This window comes from Elgaria multicarinata, chromosome 9 (genome assembly GCF_023053635.1).
Source record: "Elgaria multicarinata webbii isolate HBS135686 ecotype San Diego chromosome 9, rElgMul1.1.pri, whole genome shotgun sequence".
NCBI lineage: Eukaryota > Metazoa > Chordata > Lepidosauria > Squamata > Anguidae > Elgaria > Elgaria multicarinata.
In genome coordinates this window covers 22363477-22389614 of record NC_086179.1, presented here as the reverse complement: position 1 = coordinate 22389614, position 26138 = coordinate 22363477, and the positions used below count along the sequence as shown (strand labels likewise).

The window sequence follows — 26138 nt, the reverse complement described above, 5'->3', positions numbered from 1 at the left end:
AGTTCGTGAGCATTTTTACCTGCCTTCCTATATATATATATATATATATATATATATATATATATCCATATCCCTTCAGCAGAACTTCCAAGGCAGTTTTATAAAAACAAGATAATACATAAATAAAGTATAATAATAATGATGATGATGATGAAGAAGAAGAAGAAGAAGAAGAAGAAGAAGAAGTAGTAGTCGTTGTCGTCGTCGTCGTCGTCGTAGTCTGCCTGGTGCTGAAATGATAACCATGTTGGTCCAGATAGATGAATTAAATCTTTCCGGTATTTTGACCACCTCAGAGAGATCAGGGCATATTTTCATTTACTTTTGGCCCCTAGACAATAGACGTAGGTAGGGCACAGGAGCCCAGAAGATTTCCACCACAAGTTATCCCGTGGAGACAAACAGAGGGTGAAGTTCCTGGTGTCCCCAGACACCTACAGCCTGCTAAGAAGAGGAGGGATGCTGTGGAACCAAACAACTGGATTCCTCCCACACCTGTTTTCTGGAAATTGGACAGGTGCTGGGTTTTGCCTTGGTCTGCACGCCCTGCAAACAAATGGTGCCTGGACACAATAATAGCGCCCCATTCTCCTGTTCATGCTTATTGGGGGCACGTTTTTAGTCACCTGCTGTGGTTTGTGTCTTCCTTAATATGGCATGTGATGGCTTTTAAGTCATTTTTAAAAAGCTTACGTATTGGTGATGTGCATTTAGGATATTGTCTGGAATTCTGCGTATCGTGGCGGTCTGTCAGTCCTAGGTCATAGGGAGCTTGAGTGCAAATCTACTGCCTTGAATGGTGATCTATTGTGGATGTGGATTTCTAGAAAAACCAGCTACTTCCTTAAGGCTATTTTTAAACTGTGAAATTAGATCTCTGTGTGAGTGAGAAAGAGAGGAGAGAGAGAGAGAGAACAAATTGCAGGCCTGTCCATTGGCAAAGGAGAAAATTAAGACTGTGGTTACATTATTAATGCTCATGTGTCTCAGACGTTGAGATAATCAAATTGCTCCTTCACTATCCCCTTGCTAAAAGTGTGTGTTTTCCTCCAGCTTTGACCCTCCTTGGGAAGGCATTGTGTCTGTAATAAGGGAGAATTTGGACCTCTAGTGCCCCCACCTTTCCCTTCCATGCAATTTTTAAATTCCTGCATTCATGTTGATCACACACACATACCCCGGGTATGCTGAAGGCTTGGCAACGTTCTCCGATGCAGATAAGGCATAAAAAAGATGATTTACTTGAGAGGCAGCAGTTTTTATTTTTCTCATTAACGCTCCTCCAGCAGAGAGGTAATGGGAAGCACAGCTAGTGGTATTCAGAATAAAAAGGTGTGATGTGTGCATTTCGAATGGATTTGACCTGTTTTTCCCTCCCAGGCTAATACTTCAGGGGCCATTCTAAGATAGCTTCCTTTTAAAATCACCTGCTGAAACTGCCTTTAAGGTCCTCTGTGCTTTGGGACAGGAATACTTGAGAGGTTGCTTCTCCTTCTATACGGCACTCCTGTGAAATACTTTTGCTAAGTATTCCAAGATATCTTTGAACCAGAGGCAAACACCTGATTTGCTGTTGGGAAAGTCATATGACTTGTCCTTGTTAGTCTGGCTTACAGTGCTATGTGTATATTATGCATAGATGTGCATAAGTCTCAACTGTGGGGATCCATTATGAATTAACCAACAAGGGATAAAAGAGCTATTATTATTATTATTATTATCATTATTATTATTATTATTATTATTATTATTATTACATCCCACCTTTTCCCCAATACTCAAGATAGCTTTACAAAATTAAAACATATGTAATTTAAACATATAAATAGAAGTATATAAAAGTTAAAAAATACAATTAAACCATATATAGTATTAAAACATTTAAAAGATTAAAAAGCAAATGACAAATTAAAAAATCCAGCGCATTAACTAAGGTCCAGACTATTCCCAAAGGCCTGCCGCCAGTCTAGCCTCCCTGTGAAGGGAGTTCCAGAGCCATGGAGCAGCCACCAAGAAGGCCCTCTCCTGCATTTCTACCGGGCGTATCAGTGATGGTGGCGGGACCAAGAGAAGGGCCTCTCCTGAAGATCTCAGGGCACAGGCAGGCTCATAAGGGAGGATACAGTCTTTCAGATTCCAGAGAAATGAGTTTCGGACTCCAGAAAAATGAATAATTGTTAAGACTGGGAACTTCCTTTTATTTACATGTAACTCCATATTACCATTTTCAGTCCCATGAAATATATGTTTAAACTTAAACCATTCTGGAATTATTTGCCTTTCCTAATTTTGAAGAAATGAATTGATGACCAAGCTGAAATTGCCATCTTTGGAACAGCATTGGGCAGCATCAGAAGAGTGAAATATTTATATTCGTTATTGTACAAACATGCCTTTCTGGTTAGAAACAAATAGAATACACAGGAATAAACTGCTGACAGGTTATTTGTGAACTTGACGGGAGCACTTGCATGGAAACATGCTAAAAATAAGTCCTAGGGCGTATTTTACGTTTGTGTAGCTAACTCTCATTCTGTCTTAAGGTGAATTTGCAGGCTGCCTTAGAATCTGGAATTTACTAAAGCATGAGCTGAAAATTCAACCTAATGAGCAATTATGAGTGAAAAAGGACATGACAGCACTTCTTCCTCTCTGTTAATTCCTTTCTCATCCCATCTGCATATGCCGTTCCTCTGGCAATTCTACAAAGCAACGTACATAATTCTGCTTTGCTGTTCTCTGAGCATTCCTGGTGTTTATCTTAAATTCACTTCTTTAATTTTGTATCATAGCTGGATGCGTCTAGTTAAAATTTCATAGCTATCTTTGCGCGATAGTTCTGGACTTAATATTTTAATCCATTTTGAACAGGCAGCGCACATTAAATCATGGCGATGAAATGCTCTATAAAGTGTGTCCTGTGGGTTTACGACTTACTCTGCAGTTGCCATCTGTATGATGCTAAATTGTTCCTGGTTTTTCAAAAGCAATAGGTTTTTTTAAATGTCACTCTGTCTTTGACTTTGTTTAGATTATCAGCGCCTGATGACTGTTGCGGAGGGGATCACCACGCTGCTGTTCCCGTTTCAGTGGCAACACGTGTACGTCCCAATCCTCCCGGCCTCTCTCCTGCATTTTCTTGATGCTCCTGTACCTTACTTGATGGGTCTGCAGTCCAAGGAAGGAACAGACCGTTCTAAACTAGAACTTCCCCAAGAGGTGAATATTTCATGTAGCTGATCCTTAACACGGTTTGCAGTGCAGAATTATGGCTCCCTGACTTAAGAATTTTCATTTGTTTTAAGTTGCTGTAAACTAAACATTAAATTGCAATTAAATTGTGTGTGGCTTTTCTGTGCCTTTGGAACAGACAAAGCCATTGGGTTCTGTGTTTAAATATAAATTATCTCTAGACAGGAACAACAGAGTGAGGATTTTGTTTTGTTATTGGGGAGAATATCTAATTGCAGAACACAGCATCAGCATTTATGCGCAATAGTCTTGGACAGCAAATAGTAACAACTAGGATTTGTTCAGTTGATATTTTCGTTCCTGGCCTTCCCTCAGCCACACCACAATATCGGAAGGGATACTGAGAATTTGCTTAGAATTTCCATGTACATCCTCCTCCCTTCTCCCCTGTTGTCGTTGCATCAGGTAGAAATGAACAACTGAACGGGGAGATCTTGCATTTGTTTGAATGTAGGATCTCTCTGACTCTGCCAGAAAGAACCGCCCTGGTGCAGTCATTTGTTTCTATCTGTGGTGGCGAGGAGGAAAAAATAGATAGAGCATATGAGTTAGATGCCTCCTCTAGAACTTTTCTCTCCCTCCCCAACGTCAGCTTCTGGTTCGGAGGGCCCATGGGCAAGACACCCTCAGTGCCCCTGCGCCTTCTCACCATCATTGTCAAGAGCTGCTCTTCCTCATTGTCCTCTTTCTCATTATTGCTACCACTTGCTTGCTTGACAGGTAGAGTCCCAATGAGAATGCAGGCAGTGGCTTCCACTGCTCCTTTTTCTCACCACCAAAGTTGGCTGGACCAGAGCAAAAGAAAGGTGAACAAGCAGGTTGCAAGGGTGAAGAGGAGGAGCAATCCCAGGGAACTCCTGTCAGTGGGTCCCTGCTGGGGTGTGGGACCTTGACAAGTGCCCGGCCCTGCCTGCCTTTGACGCCAGACCTGCCCACCTCCATTGAATTCTGGGGTTTATCGTTTTCAGAACAGAAATATTCACACATATCGGTCTAATGAGGAAAGCCCAAAAATGATTTTCTTTCTTTATCCCACTTTATAAATATGCTCAAAGTGGCTAACGTGGCATAATCAGTGTTGTGCATACAGTAAGTGGAATCAGGTTGCTGAATACGATGCGCACAAAAAAGCATCCACAGAAACACATCAGACCAGAACTGATGTGTTCTGATGTGCCAGAACACATGAAACACAAGCAAAAATCCTCGGAGAAAAAGGCTATTCAGAATATTATATAATATATGCCATAGTGTCACATGGTTTTCACCCATGTGACAGAATGGTATAGATGTTAGAGTGTCTCACTAGCACTGGAGAGACTCGGGTTCAAATCTATGAAACGCACTGGGTGAACTCAGGACAGTCAACTTCCATCAGCCTAACCTACCTCACAGGGTGGTTGCGAGAATAAAATGAGAGGTGGCAGCCTTGAACTCCTTGGAGGAAAGTCAGGATATAAATGTAATAATAAAAAATATGCATACAACAACTTGCATAAATATATTCCCAGTGTTGACCTTTCCTTCAGTAAATTCACCATAAGATTTCTGACTTTGACCTTAGAATGGCAAAAAGGGACTTTGACCAGGAGTGTGTTATTTCTCAATTAGCCAAGCCAGAATTCCTCTTGTCATCCTTCTATAAGTTATGAAGCTGGCTTGTTTAAACTAACCATAGTTAAGATTAAATAGATCCAGGTTTGGATGACACCACAAGCTGAGGATAATCAAAAGCAGAAGCAACAGCTTCCACACTCTCCCTCCTCTCCACATGGGAGCGAGAGGGAGGAGCGCATGAGCCTAGGGAGAGGCTAGGATCATTCTCATCTCACTAGACCATAGTTTAGTATGATATCCAAATACAACCATAGATACCTTCCTTGAATTTGTTACTGCTATACACCTGGAATTGTTGTTCTGGAAACATCTACACGGCTATTATCCCACCCACAAAATATTGCTATTGCCTTCCTTTGCTATTGTCTACATTTAGTATAAGAGCAGAATTTTTATCCCGCCTTTCAGCCAAAAAAAGGCTCCGAGAGTGATTTACAAAAGTGAAAAACAAGGAAGTCCCTATCCACAGGCTTACAATCAAAAAGACATAGCACAAAAGGAAAGAGGATTGCGAGGGAGGAGGAATTAATGTATTCCAGTTGCTGGGGAACATGGGTGGGAGGGTGCTGTTGCACTTGTGTCCTGCTTATGGGTTCCTGGTCAACAGGTGGTTGGCCATTGTGTGAACAGAATGCTGGACTAGATGGACCCTTGGTCTGATCCAGCATGCCTCTCTCTGTGTGTGTGTATACACACACACAATTATTATTTATATGGTGACATTTAATTATGCTGATGAGGTCTTAAATTTCACAGTGTTCACAGAACTGACAATCTAAACATGATATGTTGCCAGGACTGGGGTCTCTAAAAAGAGATCAGTTCAATATTGTGCATTCCACAACCCAGGAATCTGATGTCGTTTTTACACCAGGCAGACAAAAGCAACTGGTTTAGTTTCTCTATGGAAACAGAGATCTCCTGTGAAAATTTGATACCAACTCTGCTTCTCCCAAATCTCATGTGGCCTTTTTTAAAAAGACCCCCTTCACTTATTTCCAGTATTAATCTACCACACCCCGTAACATTCTATGTTACAAATCATACTTTAAATCTAGCCCTTGAATTAGTGATAGAATAAAGTGACAGTGAATTTTTTTCACATGGTTATATAAAATCATTGACTTTTACTCTGTGATGAAATACTGTAACGTTATGAAAAACACAATGTCATGAAAAGTGTTGCATTTTGGCATTGAAGCTATCACCCAACCATGGCTTTCAGTGAGATCCTATGCATAATCCACATTTCTTGCACTCTGTCATTAGTCTCACGCCTCCTGTTTCCACACTGCAAACCAGGTTTTAGGAACAACATTTTTTGAATTGATGGTCATGGCCAACCGGATTAGATAAATGCAGTTGTTAGCACTGGTAAGTATTGTTGAGAGGATATCATGTACAACTAAATTCTGTCTTTTGGTTGTAAATGGTCTCTAATTTCTACAAGCTTGCAATTAGCTCTTGCATCAACTCAGAAACGACTCTGCAACTGACAGAGAAGGAGAGGGGGTTGGAGACCGAATTCAATGGCAAGTGTTTTGAAATGGGGCTTTCTACAGACGGTAAAGCCACTGAGTCTTTTAGCCTGTGAGAGCTAGTAAATGATCGTTCACTTCTGTGACGCTTTTATTGTTCAGGCCAAGTTCCAAGCTCTTGCGGCTAAATATAAACCATTTGTGCACTTGAGATAAAATTCTAACCAGCAGCCATCGTCAATTCTTAAGGGTGATCATCAGCATTATTATTGGGTGTTTTTGGAAGAGGGGATCCCTGAGGACTTTCTGGTTCCAAATCTCATTTCACATTTTTAAATGGTTATGTAGAGCCTGATATTTTAAAATCCTTTGAAATGAAATATTGGTCGATAAGAGGACAGTCTCTTTGAGCCAAAAGCATAAAAAGAATCACAGTACTATTTAACTGTTGTAAGTGCAGATTGCTTTTGAGCAATGTCTTCCTTCCCGTGGTGGGAATTGCATTCTGTGTATAGCATATCAAAAGTAACCTTGGGATGCTGCATTTGCAGTCCTTCCCTGCTTAATGTCCTGTTTAAATATATATATATTTCTAAACATGCGAGCGAACTAATTAATGTAATTTGGGGATTTAGTTCAGATTACAGACTTTTTCTTCCTGTTAGAAGCACATTGGAAGTGGACTTCTTCAGTGTGCCCTGGAGGGAATGACGAAGCCACCGGTACCAATTAAACATCAGTTCAAAGACTAACAAGACTGAGTTGCCGTTGCCCTTGTGAATATCTAGGTCTCCAGTTATGCTATTTTGTCATGCTTGGAACATCGGAGGCCTCTGTTCCCTCAGGGAAATAAACTGGTCTCAGCATTCAATTCATTCAGCACAGCAAATTCATGAGCGGTGAATTCCAGATACATGGAGTTGAGTAGGGGGTGGAATTTAATCTTTTTTCAAGGCACCACTTTATTGCTGAGGCTTCACTGGTTTATATAGAAGTTTTTACTTTTCGCTTACTACTTTCAAATAGAATATTCCACTTGAGCAGAGAAATCACTGTGTATGTTTTAAATGTCACAGCTAGAGCCAGCTTTATTGTCAGGCAGCTGCTTCAGGCGGCAAAAATTAGGCTCTCTACTAGAGGGTAACAAATGGTTTGTTGTTTATTTTATTCTTACTGTGGTGGGAGAGGGGTATTTGGATTAATTTATTGGGATGAAGTGCCTGTGGCACCTAAATGATTTGGGCTTACATTGTTTATTGTCTCACTTATGCCTCAGTCAGCTGAAAGGGTTTTAAAAACATTTTAAGCCCCTCCTATGGATTTTCCAGTAATCAAATGCCCACCTATTCAAAATTATCATGAATATTTTGTCCGTTTTAGCATTTACTCCTTATATTTAAGGTCAAACTCCTCTCAGCCTCACTTGCATTTGAGGGCTTAGAATATTTTATTTAATTAGTAAATGTATATCTCGCACTTTCAACCACTCTATACCATAGGGTGGCGCACAGAACAAAATATAATAATAAAATCCAAAACCCAAATAATAACATACCATGACAAAGGGGACCCCACCCCCCAGCAGTAATCATAGGGAAGGCTACAATAGTGTCGTGATACTAGCGCTATTGATGTGCTAGCATGAACCCATGGTAGTGCAATGTCAATGCATAATGGGCTTCTTAGGGAATGCTCCCCTCTAGCAAGTGCTATTTACACTTTGCAAGCATTGGTTTACGCCCGCACAACATCGATAGTGCTAATGCCATGTTACCTTTGGACCTTTCCCATCACTTGACTAGTAAAAATCCAAAGATTATCAAACTATTAGAATGGTTATAAGCTACTCTGTAATGTCATCTCTCTTTCCAGGATATTGGATAACTGTTGTGAAAGCAAATGCAGATTTGCAATCTGATCACACATTGTGTTACTGCTGTGTTTTCTGTGGCTGTCAAATGAACCCTGAAAAGTATTCCCAAGTAGTTTGTTTCCAGTGGCATGTAGGTGGGTGAATATTTGCATTTTGATGGCAAGCAAAACTTTGCATATTACTATTTTGTCAAAAGTGCCTTAAAGCAGGCCTGCCAAGTTGGTTTAGGCTCAAACAGCGACATGCCTAAAAGTGTCATGCCTCAGTTTGGAATAGAGAACGAAGGAGGAACAGCTAAGCCTGGGAGTGTTTGGGAAGCATCTGCCTGTTCCTGTGAAGGGCCACTCCCCAAACACTCCCAGGCTCAGCTGTTCCTCCTTCCTGCTCTATCCCAAACTGAGGCACAACAGAAAGAATCACTGTTAATTTCACCGGCCAAGTGAGGGATTTGAACTTAGGCTCTTAGGTCCAAAGATTCTGATCATTGTTTCTGCACAGGGCCAGCTAGGGGCACAAGATGTGAATTTCCTCTTATATATATTTGGTTTATTTATTTATTTTCCCCAGGCCAACCTCTGCTTTGTCGATATTGATAACCACTTTATTGAGTTGCCGGAGGAGCTTCCTCAGTTTCCCAACAAGTTGGATTTCATCCAGGAAATCTCTGAAGTTCTCCTTCAGTTTGGAATTCCACTGGAAGGTGCCCTCCATTGTAGTGAGAGTACCACTAAGTTGAAGAACCTTGTCCTTAATGACTTGGCCAACGACAAGAAGAATGGAAACATCCCCAGCAACACCATCAACATGTACGAGCTTCTTAAAGGCAACGAAACGATCGCCCGCCTCCATGCTTTGGCCAAGAGGACTGGGGTTGCAGTGGATAAAATGAGCATCACCGCTCCTCTGGCAGAGAAGGAAAGAGACGTTAAACTCCAATGTGAAGATGGGGAGCTGAAAGACTACAAGCTAAACGTGCAGCTGAGGGAGGTGTTCGCCAACCGCTTCACACAGATGTTTTCCGATTACGAGGCTTTCGTCATTCAGGCAGCACAAGACAGGGAATCGTGGCTGACAAACAGGGAACAGATGCAAAATTTTGACAAAGTAAAGGCAGCCAAATCTTTACCTTCTAAGCGAACGTAATCGCGTTGTCTTTTGCAGGCTTGTAGCTCGGTGATAGACCACACATGCTTTGCATGCATGAGGAGCCATGTTCAGTCCTGGGCATTGCTAGTAAAAAGGTTCCCAAGTAGCAAGGCTGGCAATGCTCTTTGCCTTACATTTTTATTTGGAGCGATGCTATCTGGTGGTAAAGAGCAGGAGTCCTGAAACTTTTGGGGTCAATGAGGGCATTTGGAATTTTGAGAGAGTGTCGTGGGTGTTCTCATAAAATGGTAGCTAGGGGGAGTTGGGCTTGCCCATTTATAAAATGGCTTCCACCGTGGGCATGGCTGGTCAGGAAACACTCACTTCCCAGAGGGCAAACTGGCAAGACTAAAAGAAAATTCACTTAATTAAGTACAAGACAGAGGTGGGTCTCTGCTCCAAAGCATAAAACCACTCTTTTGGACAAAAATAAAGATGGTGTTGATGGACAACCCTTCTCTTTGCAGTATGGCAGCCTCCCGGTTAAAAATAATAATTAAAAAGTCTTAAGAAATAAAATAAAAATCAGGAGGGGCAGGGAGCCTGACAGAGAAGTATCTGTGGGCTCACTGGTGCCCATAGACATTATGTTAGAGACCCCAATAGTAGAGAGTACTGGACTAGCTTGACTTGGTATGAGACAGTTTTATGTGTACAATTCCCCCATCCCAAGAATACAACCTCCATCTGGATTTTGGTGCCAAAAAAATTGCTCAGCAAGGGTAAATGGGGATAGTTTCATTTAGATGTATTTTGGTTTTGTCTAGTTCTTGTCGGTAAATGAAAAAATGCTTACCAGAAAATATTTCCATTACAAGTTGAGCTCCAGGAGGCAATTGATGAAACAATGTTCCATAAGCTCCTCAGTCAAAGTAATCTAAAACAAATTTGACATCATAGATTTTCCTCGTGTTTGAAAAGTAGATTTGGGATTCTGTTGCTCTTCCTGATAGCTTCTTTGGAAAATGTATTAATTTCTGTGGTGGAAATGCCGGCATTATTAGCAAAAGGTATAATTCCTCTCTTCAGAAAATATATTTCTGGAGTAGTCCTGTGATCAGGTAAAAGCTATCCTTTTCTTACTTGAGGTGTTTGGGTTCCTGGGTATCTGCCCTGAAAAGGGATGTCCACCAACCAGCTGTGGTGACCGGTCCCTGTGTTAAAGAGTGAAAAGTAGGAAATAGGGCACATGTGGAAGGATGGCATTTGGAGGGGGGCATCCCTGTGTGTCCTCCCCCATCAGAATCATGCTCTGCCAAACAGCTATGCAGTGGCCTGTGGGGAGCGGAATTTACATGGGATGACTATCCTTGTGCGCAGTCCTCCCCATTTAATTAGCATGCCCACTCCCCGACTTACTGGTGCTGGGAAAAGATGAATTTCTCACTGATCGGCCCGTTACTCAACTGTCCCCAGCTGGACTGGGCAGTATCAGTGAGAAAGGTAATGGAATCTCAGTGCACACAGATATAAGTGCCTGCCTCACCCCAGTGTCCCAATGCTAGCAGACTCGTTTACAGGAGCAGGGCGCTCTGATGGTTCCCGCTATAAATTAGAATGTGCAAGGGCCAGGGCTTTTTCAGTTGCTGGCCCCCAGCTATGGAACAATTTGCCAATGGAAGTTAGACCGGCTCCCACTGTACACAGTTTTAAACATCTCTGTAAGACTTTTTTATTTACACAAGAGTTTCAGGAAGTGATGGTTTGAATTCAAATGTGGATTGACGGCTTTTTAATGGTAACTGTTTTTATGTGTTATTGTAAAGTGCCACAATGCCGAAAATGGTGAGGGGGCAATATAAAAATGTTTTAATAAATATATAAGCAACAAAAAAATTATCCTATATAAATCCCAACATACTGAAATGGAGGGAAATAATGTGTGTGTGTCTACCTGGATGTGGGGGAAGTGATGGAGAGAGTGGTAGGTCCAATATCCATTGTTCTTCCTTTATTAAAGTCAACATTTGCTGTTGGACCTTGCATACAGCTGCTGAAAATATGCCCATGACAAAATTCGCCAATTAATGAAATTAGGACATAGGTCTACCGCACAACGTAACTACTTGTTTTGGTTCCTCATACTCCAGGCTTCATTTCTCTCTGACCAGCCTGAGCCTTACCTTCCATTCCTCTCGCACTTCATTGAAACCCAAATGTTTGCAACGTTCATCGACAATAAAATTATGTCCCAGTGGGAAGAAAAGGATCCATTTCTGCGAGTCTTTGACTCCCGAATTGAGAAGATAAGGCTGTATAATGTCAGGGCTCCTGCATTAAGAACATCTACGTATCAGAAATGCAACACTTTGAAAGAAGCAGGTATGGACAGTTCTACCCATTTCCAATGTTAAAAACAGAGGAAGAATAAAAAAATAAGTCTTGCGGCTACTTGAAAACTGGCTTTTACTCTGAATTAAGGTGTATTGAAATTTATTTCCTCTGTACCCTGCCTTTGAGTCCATGACAACAACCCACAACTATATTAGTTCAATATAATAAAACATAAAAGAGAAATTCAAATCAATCTAAGAAATGTAAACCATTAATATAGATTGTGTTAATTTGAGAGTTCACAAAACCAATTTAGAATCAGCATTAAAAGTCTAATTGGCTAGCTTAACTCAAAGCCTTCTGAAATAAGATCTGAACTAGTTTCAAAGGATAAAAGGGAACCAGCTTTGTGACCTTCCCTGGAATATTCCTCAGAACAGCTGCCACCTCTGACAAAGCCCTGCTTCACGTAGACACCAACTGAACTTCAGATGGCCATAGCACAAAGCGTGACATTTACCTGATACACATATAATGGCAGCATTTGGTGGCAAATCCTGGGCTAATTAACCCAGGAATTGTGGGGATGCAAAGTTTAAAAATAAAGAATTATAAGAAGGGGAGAACAGGGGCCTTGAAGTTGTCCATTAACCGTTAGCTCCTGAACAGACTGAATAGGTATAGAGGTCACCTGGTCAGTCTTCCCCACTAGGGTGAGATGTGTTTCTATTTATGTTATAGGCTTTATAAATCTGCATCTATACATATAAATTGGCACACACACATTTTATGCAAAGTTAACCTAAGAACAAACATGGATTTACTCTAGGTTGCTTAACCCATAAATAACCCAAAGTGTCTGGGTTTGGATGTCATGCTAATAACCTACAAATGAGGTGTGAACAGCTCCATTGTTTTATTACTAGTGACCAGACCTGGCTTTTCACAACTTGAAATATCCCTTAGTTTGATACAGCAAAGCCTTCAAGCAAACTTACATAGTTGTCAGAGTTGTACGCATTGGGCTACCCTGTCTGAATGAAACCATGTCCACTGGCACCCCTAGGCTTTCTCCATCCTTTGCTTGTTCTTTAGAAAGGCAACATGGGAATTTGTGAACAAAAATAATTTGTCTCCAAATTTATTATTTATTTTTTTATTATTTATTTATTTATATAGCACCATCAATGTACATGGTGCTGTACAGAGTAAAACAGTAAATAACAAGACCCTGCCGCATAGGCTTACATTCTAATAAAATCATAATAAAACAATAAGGAGGGGAAGAGAATGCAAACAGGCACAGGGTAGGGTAAACAGGCACTGGGTAGGGTAAAACTAACAGTATAAAGTCAGAACAAAATCAAGTTTTAAAAGCTTTAGGAAAAAGAAAAGTTTTTAGCTGAGCTTTAAAAGCTGCGGTTGAACTTGTAGTTCTCAAATGTTCTGGAAGAGCGTTCCAGGCATAAGGGGCAGCAGAAGAAAATGGACGAAGCCGAGCAAGGGAAGTAGAGACCCTTGGGCAGGCGAGAAACATGGCATCAGAGGAGCGAAGAGCACGAGCGGGGCAATAGTGTGAGAGGAGAGAGGAGAGATAGGAAGGAGCTAGACAAATCTATTTCAATTTTCATATCTGCTTTCACTTCAGAGGCTAGTTCTGGTTGATATTGTGGCTCCCAACCGCATTTCTTCTGTTTTGAAAGGCAACAAGTTGATTGTTGTATCAAGTTTCATTTTGTTCTCTTAATTCCAAATCTATTTGCTTAATCCCACAACTATTTGCTTAACTAACTTCTCTTGGGTGCACACCAGCATGGAATCCTGCATTCCTTCACCTCTTGTATTATGCTACAGTTGTGTACCAAGGAATAACGGGGTGCAGTGGGCAGGTTTGAATCCGGATATCCTGCTATTTCAATCTGCATTTAAGAAGCAGCTTCGAGTCAGACCACTGGTCCATCTAGTCCAGTATTGTCAACACTGACTGGCAGCAATAGCTCTCCAGGGTTTCAGGCAGGATTCCTTTCTAGCCCTGCCTGAAGATGCTGGTGTTTGAACCTGAGACCTTTTGCATTCAAAGCATGTGCTCTACTTCTGAGCTAAGGTCCTTCCCTACTCAACTTTCCCATCATTGGCCAGATAGGAAAGAAGTGAAAATTTCCCTCCTCAGCCATACTGACCTTTCAGTGGTAGACTAAGTGTGAACAATCTTCTGTTGAAAGCTGAAATCCTTCAGTAGCTGATTCTATGATATCACAGCAGCTCAGCCAATGACTCTTGCACAAGAGGCATCATCACCATTTGGATTTGGACATGACAATAGGATGGTTCTCCTTCACCAGCCTTTGGGTTGAAACATGCCAATATGGATGGTTTTTCATGATCTCTGTGTAGTCCTGCGTACAAATGGTGCACATATAGCGCATAGCATGGAAGTTAGTGTAGAGCCAGTGTGGTGTAGTGGCTAAAGTGTTGGACTGGGAGTTGGAAGATCTGGGTTCTAGTTCCCACTCAGCCATGGAAATGGCTTTTTCACTTTTGTAAACCGCCCAGAGAGCTTCTGCTGTGGGGTGGTACATAAATGTAATAAATAAATAAATATTTTTTTTAAAAAAATGGAAATCCACTGGGTGACTTTGGGACATTCACAGACACTCAGCCCAACCTACCTCACAGGGTTGTTGTTGTGTGGATACAAATGGAGAGGAAGAGTATGTACACCACCTTGGGTTCCTTGGAGGAAAAAAGGCAGGATATAAATGCAACAAATAAATAAATAAATGTTTCCAATGCTTTGACAGGAACAGAGAAGGATCCTGCTTTTTTGTTTTGACTTACAAGCCTTTCCTGAAGTGTAATCAATATAGAGCAAAATCCCACTCACTAATGGACATTCTTTTTGCCTCACTTGTGTACAGTGACCCAAGAATTCTCCAAGTCAACAGTTTCCAGAAGTAGAGCCTGGTGGTGGTAGAGAGATTTCTTGGTTTACGTGACCGATGTTTTGTGTGCGTTTGATTACCCTTTTCAGCTCAGGCCATCGAACAGCGCCTAACGAAGATAGATCACACTGCAATCCATCCGCACTTGCTGGATATGAAGATAGGTCAAGGCAAATATGAACAAGGTTTCTTCCCCAAGCTTCAGTCGGATGTATTAGCAACTGGGCCTACCAATAACAAGTAAGCTTTCAAAACTGCAATAATGTGTAGAATAGCTGCATCACTTGTTTGTATGGTAACTGGACTGTTTTCTCAGTGGTGGAAAACAGTCCAGTTACCATACTTTGGTCACTGGAAAAATAGGTTGCTGACATCTTGTGCCTTCACTTAGTTTAATGCAACTTATGTGGGTCTGCCCTGAAGAATATCCAAAAGTTTCAGCTCATGCAGCCTGTGCCCTAATATATTTGGGGTGTATATTACAGCAGTATCCCACTCTCGCTGCTGACAATTCTCATTAACTTCTGGACATTGTGTTTAAATCTTGTTAATTTAAAACTTTGTGTAGCTAAACTATCAAGATTTAACCAAAGCCCAAAATGTTAACTTTGGGGGGGGGGGGGTGTCCAACCTGGGTTTTCAGCTTTTCCCTTCCTGATGACAAAAGTAATTCTAATCAAGCAGGAGCAAACATCTTCATTTGGTTCCATCAATTGATTTTCAAGTGCTAGTTAACTTGGAGTAAATCAGACACATATGCTGCAAAATCAAAGTGATTAAATAAGCTCCCTCTCTAATACACTAATCTCCACTGATCATCCTGTAATTCTTTGTAATTACTTACAAAGGAACATAATGGATTGCATGTATCAGAGGTTGGTAGAGCAATCTGCAAAATGAACTGGAGAGTTTATGAAAGAACAGTGCAGTTCATAAGGGTTCCTCTTCTACTACTTAAAAAAGGAGTTACAAACAGGCTGACAGGCTCAAATTAAAATTTAATTTGAATTAAATCAGCAGTAGCAAGACAGCAGCTTCTCCAAAATAATGTATAAGTCAACAGTCAGATGTACACACACCTAACACCTCTTCTATATGGACCTATCTTTTCCCCACCATTCATCTCATCAAACACAAACCTGCTAGCTGTGGGGCAAGCAGAAGGTAAACCGGGATCTTCTGGTGGATCTCCAGGCATAAAGAAATTGCATGTCTAAAACCAGTGGAAATAGTTACCTCCTTTTTATCTGTCCTATTAGATTAACCTAAACAAAGATCCGAACCAGTATATGGTGACACGTATAGCAGACGTGGGTAACTTTCAAAGGGTCGGAGGCTGGCATTGGCCCTCCTGGACCACACTGAGGGCTGCACCCCTGCCCCTATTTGCCCCTGTAGCTGTAATGCCAAAAGTTTGACTTCATATTTTGCCATTGCACCAGCAGCAAGAAGGGGCTATTTTGCTTTAAAGTAGCCCGTTTGCTGCTGCTGCACCTTCAAGATTCAGCAGGAAAACACCAATTTTCCTTTAAAAAGCCCCCCCCTCGTCATATGGAGGTAGGACAAAAGGGGAGCGCAAAAAAGACCAAGGGGGATGTACGCAGCCCATGTGCCACGTGTTACCCACCCCTGATGTACGGGAAGTCGACAGAGATGAGGGGCCCAGAGTCCTATGAAAAAAGGATAAAGCAGCTGGGTAGCTTTAGCCTGGAGAAGAGATGATGAAGGGGCCCTGAAATCATCATCTTCAAACATCTGAAGGGTTATCCCATAGACTATAGAGCAAATCTATATTTTATTACGCCAGAGGATAGAAGAAACTTTAGAAAGAACTTCCTAACTGTATGAGTTGTTTGACCAGGGAACCCACTGGCTTGGAAGGCAGTGGGCTCTCATTATTAGAGATTTTTAAATGAAGGGTTGGTTGGCCTTCTATCAGGAATGCTGTAGCAGCGGATTTCCTGCCTTGGCAGGGGGTGGACTAGGTGAGCTTTGTGGCCCCTTCCAACGCTTTGCTTCTCTGAGCCAGCAAAAAGTAACTTGGAACATGGACATGACCTGCTGCCTTCTCTCCATTCTTTCCTTTCTTCTTCGGTCTAGTTTGTAATATGCCCATCTGCGTTACTTTTAGAGATGTGAGGCTTGTGAGCATGTATATTAGAGCAGCCGTCCCCAAATTGGAGCACTCTAGATGTGTTGGACTACAATTCCCAGCATCCCCCTACCAGTATGGCTGGCTGGGGCACCATGGGAGTTGTTGTCCGACACATCTGGTGGGTACCAAGCTGGGGAAGGCTGAATTAGAGAATTACAGACCATGGTATTTTCTTCTGTGAAATTAGCATAGCTGACATTTTGTTGCTGTTCTTCTCACCCTCTTTTTTTTTAAATCAAATAACCTCAGTCGGTGGGTCAGTCGCAGCGCTACGGCCCAGCGCAGGAAAGACCGCATCCGGCAACATTCGGAGCACATTGGTTTGGACAATGACTTAAGAGAGGTACGTGCTGTGGTTCACTGCAGTCAACCTGAGGCACTGTGTCTTTAAGAGCTTGTGACATGATAGGCTACGAACCTTGGTGAATTTTAGATGCTTGAATGTTTTTCCAAGCACCTTTTTGATTCATTTAAAGACGTGGAAGAAAGGGGTTGATGCACAGGTTGTACAAAATGTAAAATGCATGCTGTATTTTGTAAAGAATAATTTGGGTGAAATGCTGGGAGATATTTTTTTTTAATAAATTTTATTTTAATGTAACCAACAAGTGATCAATCCCCTAACAATTGATGTCTAAACAACTGTTATATAAAATTAATTAATAAAATTTTAGGGGGGAAATAATACAAAGAAGGAAAGAAAAGAAGAGAAAAAAAGGGAGGACAAAATAGTAATAATTAAACAAACTGCCATAGGATTTTTTTCTGTTTAAAGATGCATGGTATTACACCCTTAAATGTTTTACATGTGTGTGGGTTTTTCTCTCTCATGGAATTTTATTTTATTTTGAAAGAAGATTAACAAAGTAAAGCCAACAAAAAGAACGTACATAATAATTATTCACAAAAGAAACGAAGGATTTCACTAATTATAAATCTTAGTCTATAACTGATATTTTTATGGGGCATTTACAATTAAGTGGCCTATGTAGGAGCTCAGTTCTTAATAAAAGTTTTTAAAAACTTGTTCGGTTTGTTAACCATGGTTTGTTAGCACAGCTGGGCTCACACAGCACAACCATGCATGATTCAATGACAACCCACACTCAACCCATACTCAATCCATACTTTGTCTTGCTGTGTTGTGTGTTATGTGTGTAATATTAGTGCGGAACTAAATTATGGGTGACATGGGATTGCTGCTGAAAATGGCTTCCCGTGTCAAATTTCCCCTCCATAATGTCATGACATTATCACAGTTCATGTTTCCCACCTATTTTCCACATCGTTGGCTGCTTGTGGTAGAGAAATGCACAGCAGGATGACATGGAAATATAGGGTAAATCATCCTGCATTTTATGGGTGAGAGATGGATGCCCAGCGTTTCCTGCAACATGTAGTTCTACCTTTAGAGCCTCAATTTTTTTTTCTTTTTTTTCCCCATACTTATACTTGACATGTAAACTCTTTCTCATCTAGAGATTTAATTGCTCAGACAAAACACGCAAGCTGTGTTTTGGGTTTTAGTGCCTGTGTCTGTGTGTGTGTGCGTGTGTCTCTGTGTGTGTGTGTGTGTGTGTGTGTGTGTGTGAGAGAGAGAGAGAGAGAGAGAGAGAGAGAGATGTTTCTTAGCCCTTTAAAAGGGTACACATTTATAGCTGTGCCTAAGACTACACCTCTTGTTAAAACGTCATCTTGTCCATGTCTTTTTCTGTTTAGCATGTCTCCCCTTCTTTAAAGAAACAAGACCCAGCCTTTTCACCCTGATTAAAGTCCTTTCACTTCTTTCTTTTTATTTCTACTGAATCAAAGCAAAGCGTTGCTTGTGAGCATTTACTGCTACTGAATATAAGTCTTGGGCAAAAGGCAGGATACAAATAAATATAATAATAGTTATTATTATTATTATTATTATTATTATTATTATTATTATTATTATTCAAAGCATTGCCTTGTGTTGATCAATATAAACTACTTCCATGCTTTTTTTCCCATATCAGTGCTGTATTTACTCTTCTTTTCTTTCTGTTTTTGCTTCCATCCTTATGCATGCCTATTTCGCCTTCCTTCTTTTTCTCCATCTGCTGTTTCTGCCATTTGGTTGTGTCCGCCTCCTCTTAGCCATCGGAGGAGTTCTTGATTCGTCAGAACTCAATGGCATTCTGGGAGTGGGATCAGGGCCCACCCCCTCCTGCACGACCACCTAAAAAATCATTCTCTGAATGTTGCCTGGTATGTGTTCTTTAATTTTGCCAAGAGCTGCTTTCTCCATCACGCTAACCACTGCTTTTTTTAGGTAGTATATTTTGCACATGTGAAGTGTGGTTCTAATCAGGCAAGTGATCTGGGCCTATTCTTTGTATCAGTTTTACAATACGCAACCTGGAAGAGACATTCATATTCAGACTCTCATCTTATGCAATGCGGTTGGGCTGGCAAAAATTGAAGATGTAGGTAATCGTTTGCATGCTTAGACTGAAAAGAAAAGCACTATAACTCCCAGCAATCCTCAGCCAGCATGACTGCCTGGGACATGTTGGGAGTTATAGGACTTTTCTCTGTCTTAAACAAGCATGCGATTGCACTCCCAAGTATTGTCAAAATGATCTGCAAAGACAAATGTAGTTGGGTTTTTGTCTCACTTGTTTAACTAGAACCACACACGTTGAATGACTGCCACCCACCCATCCTCTTCCTCATCCTTTTCTCTCTTTAGCTTGTTGCAACTTTTTCTCTACTGCTGTTTTTCCAGGATCTTTTGCCGGTTGGTCCCTAAACAATCACTTTCATTCTGGAAAAAAGCTCCAAATTTTCATTACGGCTCCTAGCTCAGGATTGTGCATTGTCCTGTCCTGTCCTAACACTTCGGAGAAGAGAATGACGTGCATTATTATTGCATATGGGTTGTAACAGAGTTTGGTTGCCAAGTCCTGACATCAGAAACGGGGGGTCAGACTAGATGTGATGTTAACCACATCTTTGAATCCCATGCTTTGGGATTCTCTTCCTTTTCCTCTCCCAAACATGAGATTCTAAGACATGGGCTGCGTTCGGACTACACAGTAGTCAGTGGTGGGTTAATAGTCAACTCTATGGTTGATTATCAAGGGGGTACTTGATAATGATTATAATTACAAGACATGATTATAATCAGCAGCGGTGTAGATAAGGGCAGTGCCGAGTTGACTATTAGTCAACAGTGTGTTTGATGGACACATCCCTGCCCTCTTCCCCCGCCCCCAGTCCTCCCACTAGTATCCCATCAGCCAGTGCGAGTTCTGCTAGCTGGACTAGAGCAGCAGCTGCCACTTTGGCCACTCTTGCCAGGGAACTCTGTAGTCGCTGAAAATAACCAACTGTGTGCAACGAAATAGTCAAAGGTGCCTGATACACAACATGATAACCAACGGTTGTTCAAATAATCAACTCTGCACAGCGTTGGTTATTTCAACCAAATAACCACCCACGGTGTGAAAAAGTCCCAACAGACAGCACAATAACCCACCGCTGACTATTTAACCCACCGTTGGTTATCATGTCGTCCGAACCCAGTCATAATTAACATAACATTTTGTTTGACTCAGAACAGTGGCACGTAAGGCTGTAAAGGGAGCTGCAAAGGGATGCACTTAGACTGTGATCCTAGGAAAAGAGAACAGACACACCCTGGCAGTTCTATGTCTCTATGTCCTGCAGTGGGATAGGCCTGACAGTGATACAAGTGAAAATAATTCCCCTGCTGCCCCCCTCTCCCCATCTCTCTGGATTGGAGCTGATTTCTTGTAATGGTACAGAGGCAGCCTTCCCCAACATGGTGCTCTCCAGATGTGTTGTACAACTCCCACTCTCCCCAGCCCATAGCTATGTTGGCTGAAGATGATGGGAGGTGCAGCACAACACATCTGGAGGGAACAACATTGGGGAAACTGGGAGAGAAAGAGAGAATAGGAGCAACTTTCCCCAACCTCCATATGCATTGGACTGCAACTCCCATAATCCCCACCACCTTCAGAGTTGTGCTCCAACACATGATGGGACTTGCAGTCCAAGACATTTGGAGGGAGCCAGATTGAAGAAGGCTGATTTAGAGACAGGCCCCTGATCCTAGAATTTGCTGCCTAGAGAGTCTGATTCATGTTATTTTATGGTAAAGCGTAAGGACAGTTCTGTGCAGCTGTGTGTACATTTCTTTAAAAATAAATAAAATCAAGCAGCAGAATTCAGTTTGAGGTGGAGAGGGATGAAAAGGCCACACAAAAGTGCCAAGAGTATATAAACAACTCCTAAATATATTAAGGTGTGAAATCCTGAGCTACTTGTAACAAATGCCGACTTAACTCTGTTTGATTACAATGAAGCCAGAGTTTTGTCCTTAGTTCTTGGAGTTGTAGTGCAGCCCTTTCAGGGCTCTTTCTAGGTTTCTCACATATTCAGTTCTGTAGTATGTGATCAGAAGTGTGAGATGTGTTTTGAGAAAAGACACGGCCGTGTTAGGCAGGTTAAAGGAGTTAAAATAACATGACACCCCTGCAGTGAAGTTCAGTGTTATGCAATCTTCTGGCATGTTGATTTTTGGCGTGGGGGGTGGGAATGCAATGGGGGCTGGCTGTGAAGTTGATTAGACTCTCACTGCAATTAATTAAGAGCTGGAGGAGGTGAATGGAGCAAGGAAAGAAGTGAAAGTTTCAGCCGCAGGTGGAAGGACTTTACCCAAACACCAAGTACCTATATCCGTTCATGGACAGCAAGTCTACCAATTGAGAAACAACAGATAGGTAGACCTAATATATATGTTTCTGTCAGAGGCCAGGTTTACCTGCACGGTCATCATCAGATCTACCAGAAGTGGTGGACCTGTTCTCTGATGCTAGTTATCTACATATAAATCTGGCACCCCCCTGAAAAAAATTCCTGTGGACACCCATGTTCCTTCCTGAAGCACCCTGCCGTCCACGCTTCCATGAAATGCCCTTGCAAGCTAATGATAGAAAGTTCCCCTTTAGATGTTAGGTTTCTCGTGGCAGCTTCCTTCACTCAAAGCACAAAACCCTGCTCTGATATTCTTTGCCCTCTTGCTTCCTGCTTCTGGAAACATTAGGCGAATCACCATGGCACATGTTTTATGTTTTCATGCAGTGTGAGTTTGTCCTTTATGTAAGATTAACGAGGGCAGAGGTATCTGCTCTGCTTTTTGTGTTCATTCTAGTTTTCCTTTTCTGATTGGATTAGAAGTACATGCAAGAAGCAAGGACCTTGGGGAAAAATCTGAGGCAGCCCAAACTCTCCGATCTTTCTCCAGCTGTAATTGCTCAGACAAATTGGAAATTTGTGGAAGGTTTACTCAAAGAATGCCGAATGAAGGTAAGTTTTTCGTGAAATGTAGTTTGCTGAAAAACCGCAAAACAGTCTCTGTGCTGTATGAAGTTTGTTACACACACACACAGAGGCCTGGTTCGCACAATTGCAGGGTGGTTAACTAACCACTGTCAGTGTTTCAAATAAGTAACAATACACAATTGCAAGCAAATATATCAATATATTACAGAGTACTGGTAGAATACTAGTTGGACTCCACAAAGTCGTTTTCAAGTCAATGTATAATGAGGTTCTAAGTCCTTTGAGGGGAAAAAGCCTTTTTGTTGAACTCTGAATGAGCTGTTGTCAAGATTTCCCCCAAGAACTTAGAACCTCATTATACATTCTCCTGAAAAAAGACTTTGTGTAGTCAAAATAGAATTCTACTGGTACTCCGTAATATATTGATATTTGTAATTGTATATTGTTACTTATTTTAAAACATCGAGAGTAAATATAATATTGGGTTTTGGTTCAGTTTTAATTCATAGAATCATAGAATAGTAGAGTTGGAAGGGGCCTATAAGGCTATGAAGTCCAACCCCCTGCTCAATGCAGGAATCTACCTTAAAGCATACCTGACAGGTGGTTGTCCATAGAATTGTTCTTGAGAAGGCCCTTATTGTCATTTAGATTTGGATCACCTAAAAAGATAACAGCGTAGGTGCCACGTGAATCTCCTTGACAAGAGTGTCCCAAAGGCAGGGCCCCACCAACTGAAAGTGTCCTCTTTTTAGATGACACCCACATCATTTCAGATGGTACCTGCAAAAGAACTTCAATGGATGATTTCAGTTGCTGTGTTCATATTATAAGTTGAACAAAGGGTTCCATGCTCTGGGATGTGAGGTTTGTAAATTACTGGTTTTGTTTGCAGACCAAACGTATGCTGGTAGAGAAGATGGGCCACGAAGCAGTGGAGCTTGGACATGGAGAGGCCAACATAACAGGTCTAGAAGAGAATACACTCATTGCTAGTCTTTGTGACTTGCTGGAAAGAATTTGGAGCCACGGACTACTAGTCAAGCAGGTCAGTGGATTGTCAATCCAAAGCTTCTCAGCTTCAATATCATTCCATTTCTTCGGATTGTTTAAAACTTTCCAACTTCTATTTCAGAAAAGGTTGTCCCTCATCTTGGAGGGCTTATAGGAATATATGAAGCTCTCCTCATGCTGTTGGGCCATTGATCCATCTAGCGTGGTGCTGCTAGACAACAATGGGGTCACCAACGCCTCAATCAATGGCTTTTCTTAGCCCAGTTACCGCAAATCCTTTTAACTGGAAATGCCAGTTATTGAGCCTGGGACTGAATGCATGTAAAGCATGTGTTCTCTAAGGGGCTGTTCAGACAACACATCAAACCATGATTAGACAGCTAACCCTTTTGCAGCAAGTGGTTAGTGAACGTATTATGTAGCCACCGTGGTTAGAAATGGTTCATACAACGCAATAAGCCATAATGTTTAGCTCAAAATGCTTAACAAATGCTTAGCATGTTGTCTGAACAGGGCCTAATTGAGTTTTATCTCCTTTTCTGCACACTCACATGGTACCACTTTTGTCTCTGATTTTGTTACCCCAGAGCAGGGGTGTTGCTAGGGCCAGGATCTTTTACCCAGAGGCCTCAGTGTCCAATGATGCCAATGGAAGTTTTCCCCCCCCCTCCACTTAATTGCCATGTAAGGGACAATTTTCAGGGGGGATTGCAGCTGGAGAAGGAAGGGTTAACCCTCCACTCCCACATGCTGCAGAATGCCCACCACAAATCCTCCCTACACGGCAATAAAGCTTAGGAAAAAATCTTTCAAATGGTGCCAATGGAAGCTTCCCCCCCCCCCAATAAGTTTCATTGTGGGGTAGGTGGGTTGGGGGTTGAAAGGGCTCATGAAAAATACTTACCAGCCCCTCTTTTTTATGCATTTTTTCCACACCTGTTCACAGCCATCACAAATTAATTGTAGCTAAAGAGGAATTATTACTATAGGATGTTTTATATTGCTTGGAATACTTATTTTGTTTGGTGTTATTTGGATGGGCAATTAATTGGCTGGCTTTGCAAAATATAGAGTAAGTCTATATTTTTTTATATCTCTCTTTGCATATAGAGAGATATAAATAAACATATGTAAAATTTATGCAGATTGGTATCCTTCAGACCCAGGCCCCGAATCCTAAGTGCTTCGCACTCTGCCTGCTTTAGAGCAGCCTTTCCCAATGTGGTGATCTCCACATGTTGTTCCTTTATGGGGAAAAAGAAGGGTGATGCATAATGAAGTCCACTGAGGTCTTTCTGCACTCCTGACCATGCAAAGGAAGAACATGGAGATGCCTTCTGGATTGTCTTTTACTGCCACTGTTATTTTCTTTCTTTCTCTTTGCATGTCTACACCAGCCCTATATCCCGGGGTAGTCCCTGAATCGTCCCTGTACATCGAAATGATGCACGGGGGATCCTGGAGACGACCAGGGACTTTCCCTAAGATATCTGGGACCGCAGAAAACCCAAGTTTTCCGCGGTCCCGGGACCATTCTGAGAAGTGCAGGCCATTTGGCTGCTGCTTCCAGGTCATTCCATCCTCCCCACAAGTAGCGGGGCTCTTAAAATGGGCACGGAGCTGCGCAGAGGCAGTCCATGCCCATCGGGGGTGGGGAGTGGGTTTGGGGTTGTTGTTGTTGTTGTTAAACCTTCACTTTTTCAGTGGAGCGCAATTGCGCTATTCTCCCCTGTTTTTGTTTTAAATGGTGGCCGCGACATCCCTCTTTCTTTCTGGGACGTTGCGTGGCCATCAAGGTGCTGTGGGAGGATTGCGGAAGCAGGAAAGTCCACGATCCTCCCCCTCCCTCCCTCTATACCTTTAAATTGTAGACATGGCCCACCTCTCTCTCTCTCTCTCTCTCTCTCCATCCTCAGATTTAAGCCAAATGCAACACTCATGATCATGGGGTCCAGCATTCTACCATTGCTTATCCCCTTAATCTCTTGTACTTCGTTATACTTTAAATTTCTGATAATCTGTTCGTTGTTGTTTTTAAAAAGGGGAAATCTGCCTTGTGGTCCCATTTGATTCAGTACCAGGAAAGAGAAGAGAAACAAGAGCAACTTGCAGAATCCCCGAGTAAGTACAGGGCCATTAGGTCAAATGGGTGTGTGCAGGAATAGTGATTTCAGTAAGATTACTGTACTTACTTCATTTTATATTGTTTAACATTTTATAAACCACCTAAAGTTTTCTAAGTGCTGTACAGAGATTAACAGTGCAATCCTATATGGGTCTACTCCGAAGAAAGCCGCATTGAACCCAAGTGGACTTACTCCCAGATATATGCGTAGAATTGCATCCTAAAAACCAAGAATGTGGTGGTAATTTCATTTACGGAGTTGCTTGTATTTTTCTCAGTGTAGTTTATTTTCGGATTTAAGTCTAAAACCGCTGATGTACACCTAGCAGTAAAATATTGCATCCTTGGAGTCTGTTGCATGTTTGTGTGTCCAGGTGGTTTTGTATATCTACAGCAAATTTATTGAGAATATTATTTCACTCGATTACTGTCTAATGGGATTAAAATGTGGTATTTATTCATAGATTTTGGAGGTGAGTTGAGTTGGGTGCAGTTGGAATCACTTGATGTATACAGGTTTTTCTTGGCTTACCCCACCTACAAGTTACCTCTGATGGGAGGTACCACACATGGGAGAGGGCTTTCTCTGCTGTGGCACCCCAGTTGTGGAATACCCTCTCCTTGGAGGCCTGACTGGTGCCGACACCAGCTTCATTTCGGCACCAGGTTAAAACATAGGTCTTTATCAAAGCCTTTGAGGAGTACATTCTCCATGGTCACACATAGTTTTAATTATTCTTATTGCTTTAAAAAATTCAACTGGTTTTAATTTGTTAACCATTTAATACTTTTTATGCTGTGTACATTTATATTTACATTGTTCTGATTTTATCTGTACGCCATCCTGAGATCCTAGTGATATAGGGCAGGATTTGTTGTTTATTCGTTCAATCGCTTCCGACTCTTCGTGACTTCATGGACCAGC

At 41.6% G+C, this 26138-nt stretch overlaps 1 protein-coding gene across 2 annotated transcripts in view; it reads left to right on the top strand.

Moving 5' to 3' along the window:
• The window catches only part of DENND5B (DENN domain containing 5B), a 132504-nt gene that overhangs the window by 73967 nt on the left and 32399 nt on the right, over positions 1-26138 (top strand). For both annotated transcript variants that reach the window (XM_063134956.1, XM_063134955.1), the window contains 8 exons: positions 3032-3219; positions 8788-9324; positions 11457-11688; positions 14672-14822; positions 16987-17080; positions 21967-22098; positions 22970-23122; positions 25131-25209. In XM_063134956.1, the coding sequence (XP_062991026.1) occupies positions 3032-3219; positions 8788-9324; positions 11457-11688; positions 14672-14822; positions 16987-17080; positions 21967-22098; positions 22970-23122; positions 25131-25209 (1566 nt within the window). The remainder of the gene's footprint in view (positions 1-3031; positions 3220-8787; positions 9325-11456; positions 11689-14671; positions 14823-16986; positions 17081-21966; positions 22099-22969; positions 23123-25130; positions 25210-26138) is intronic.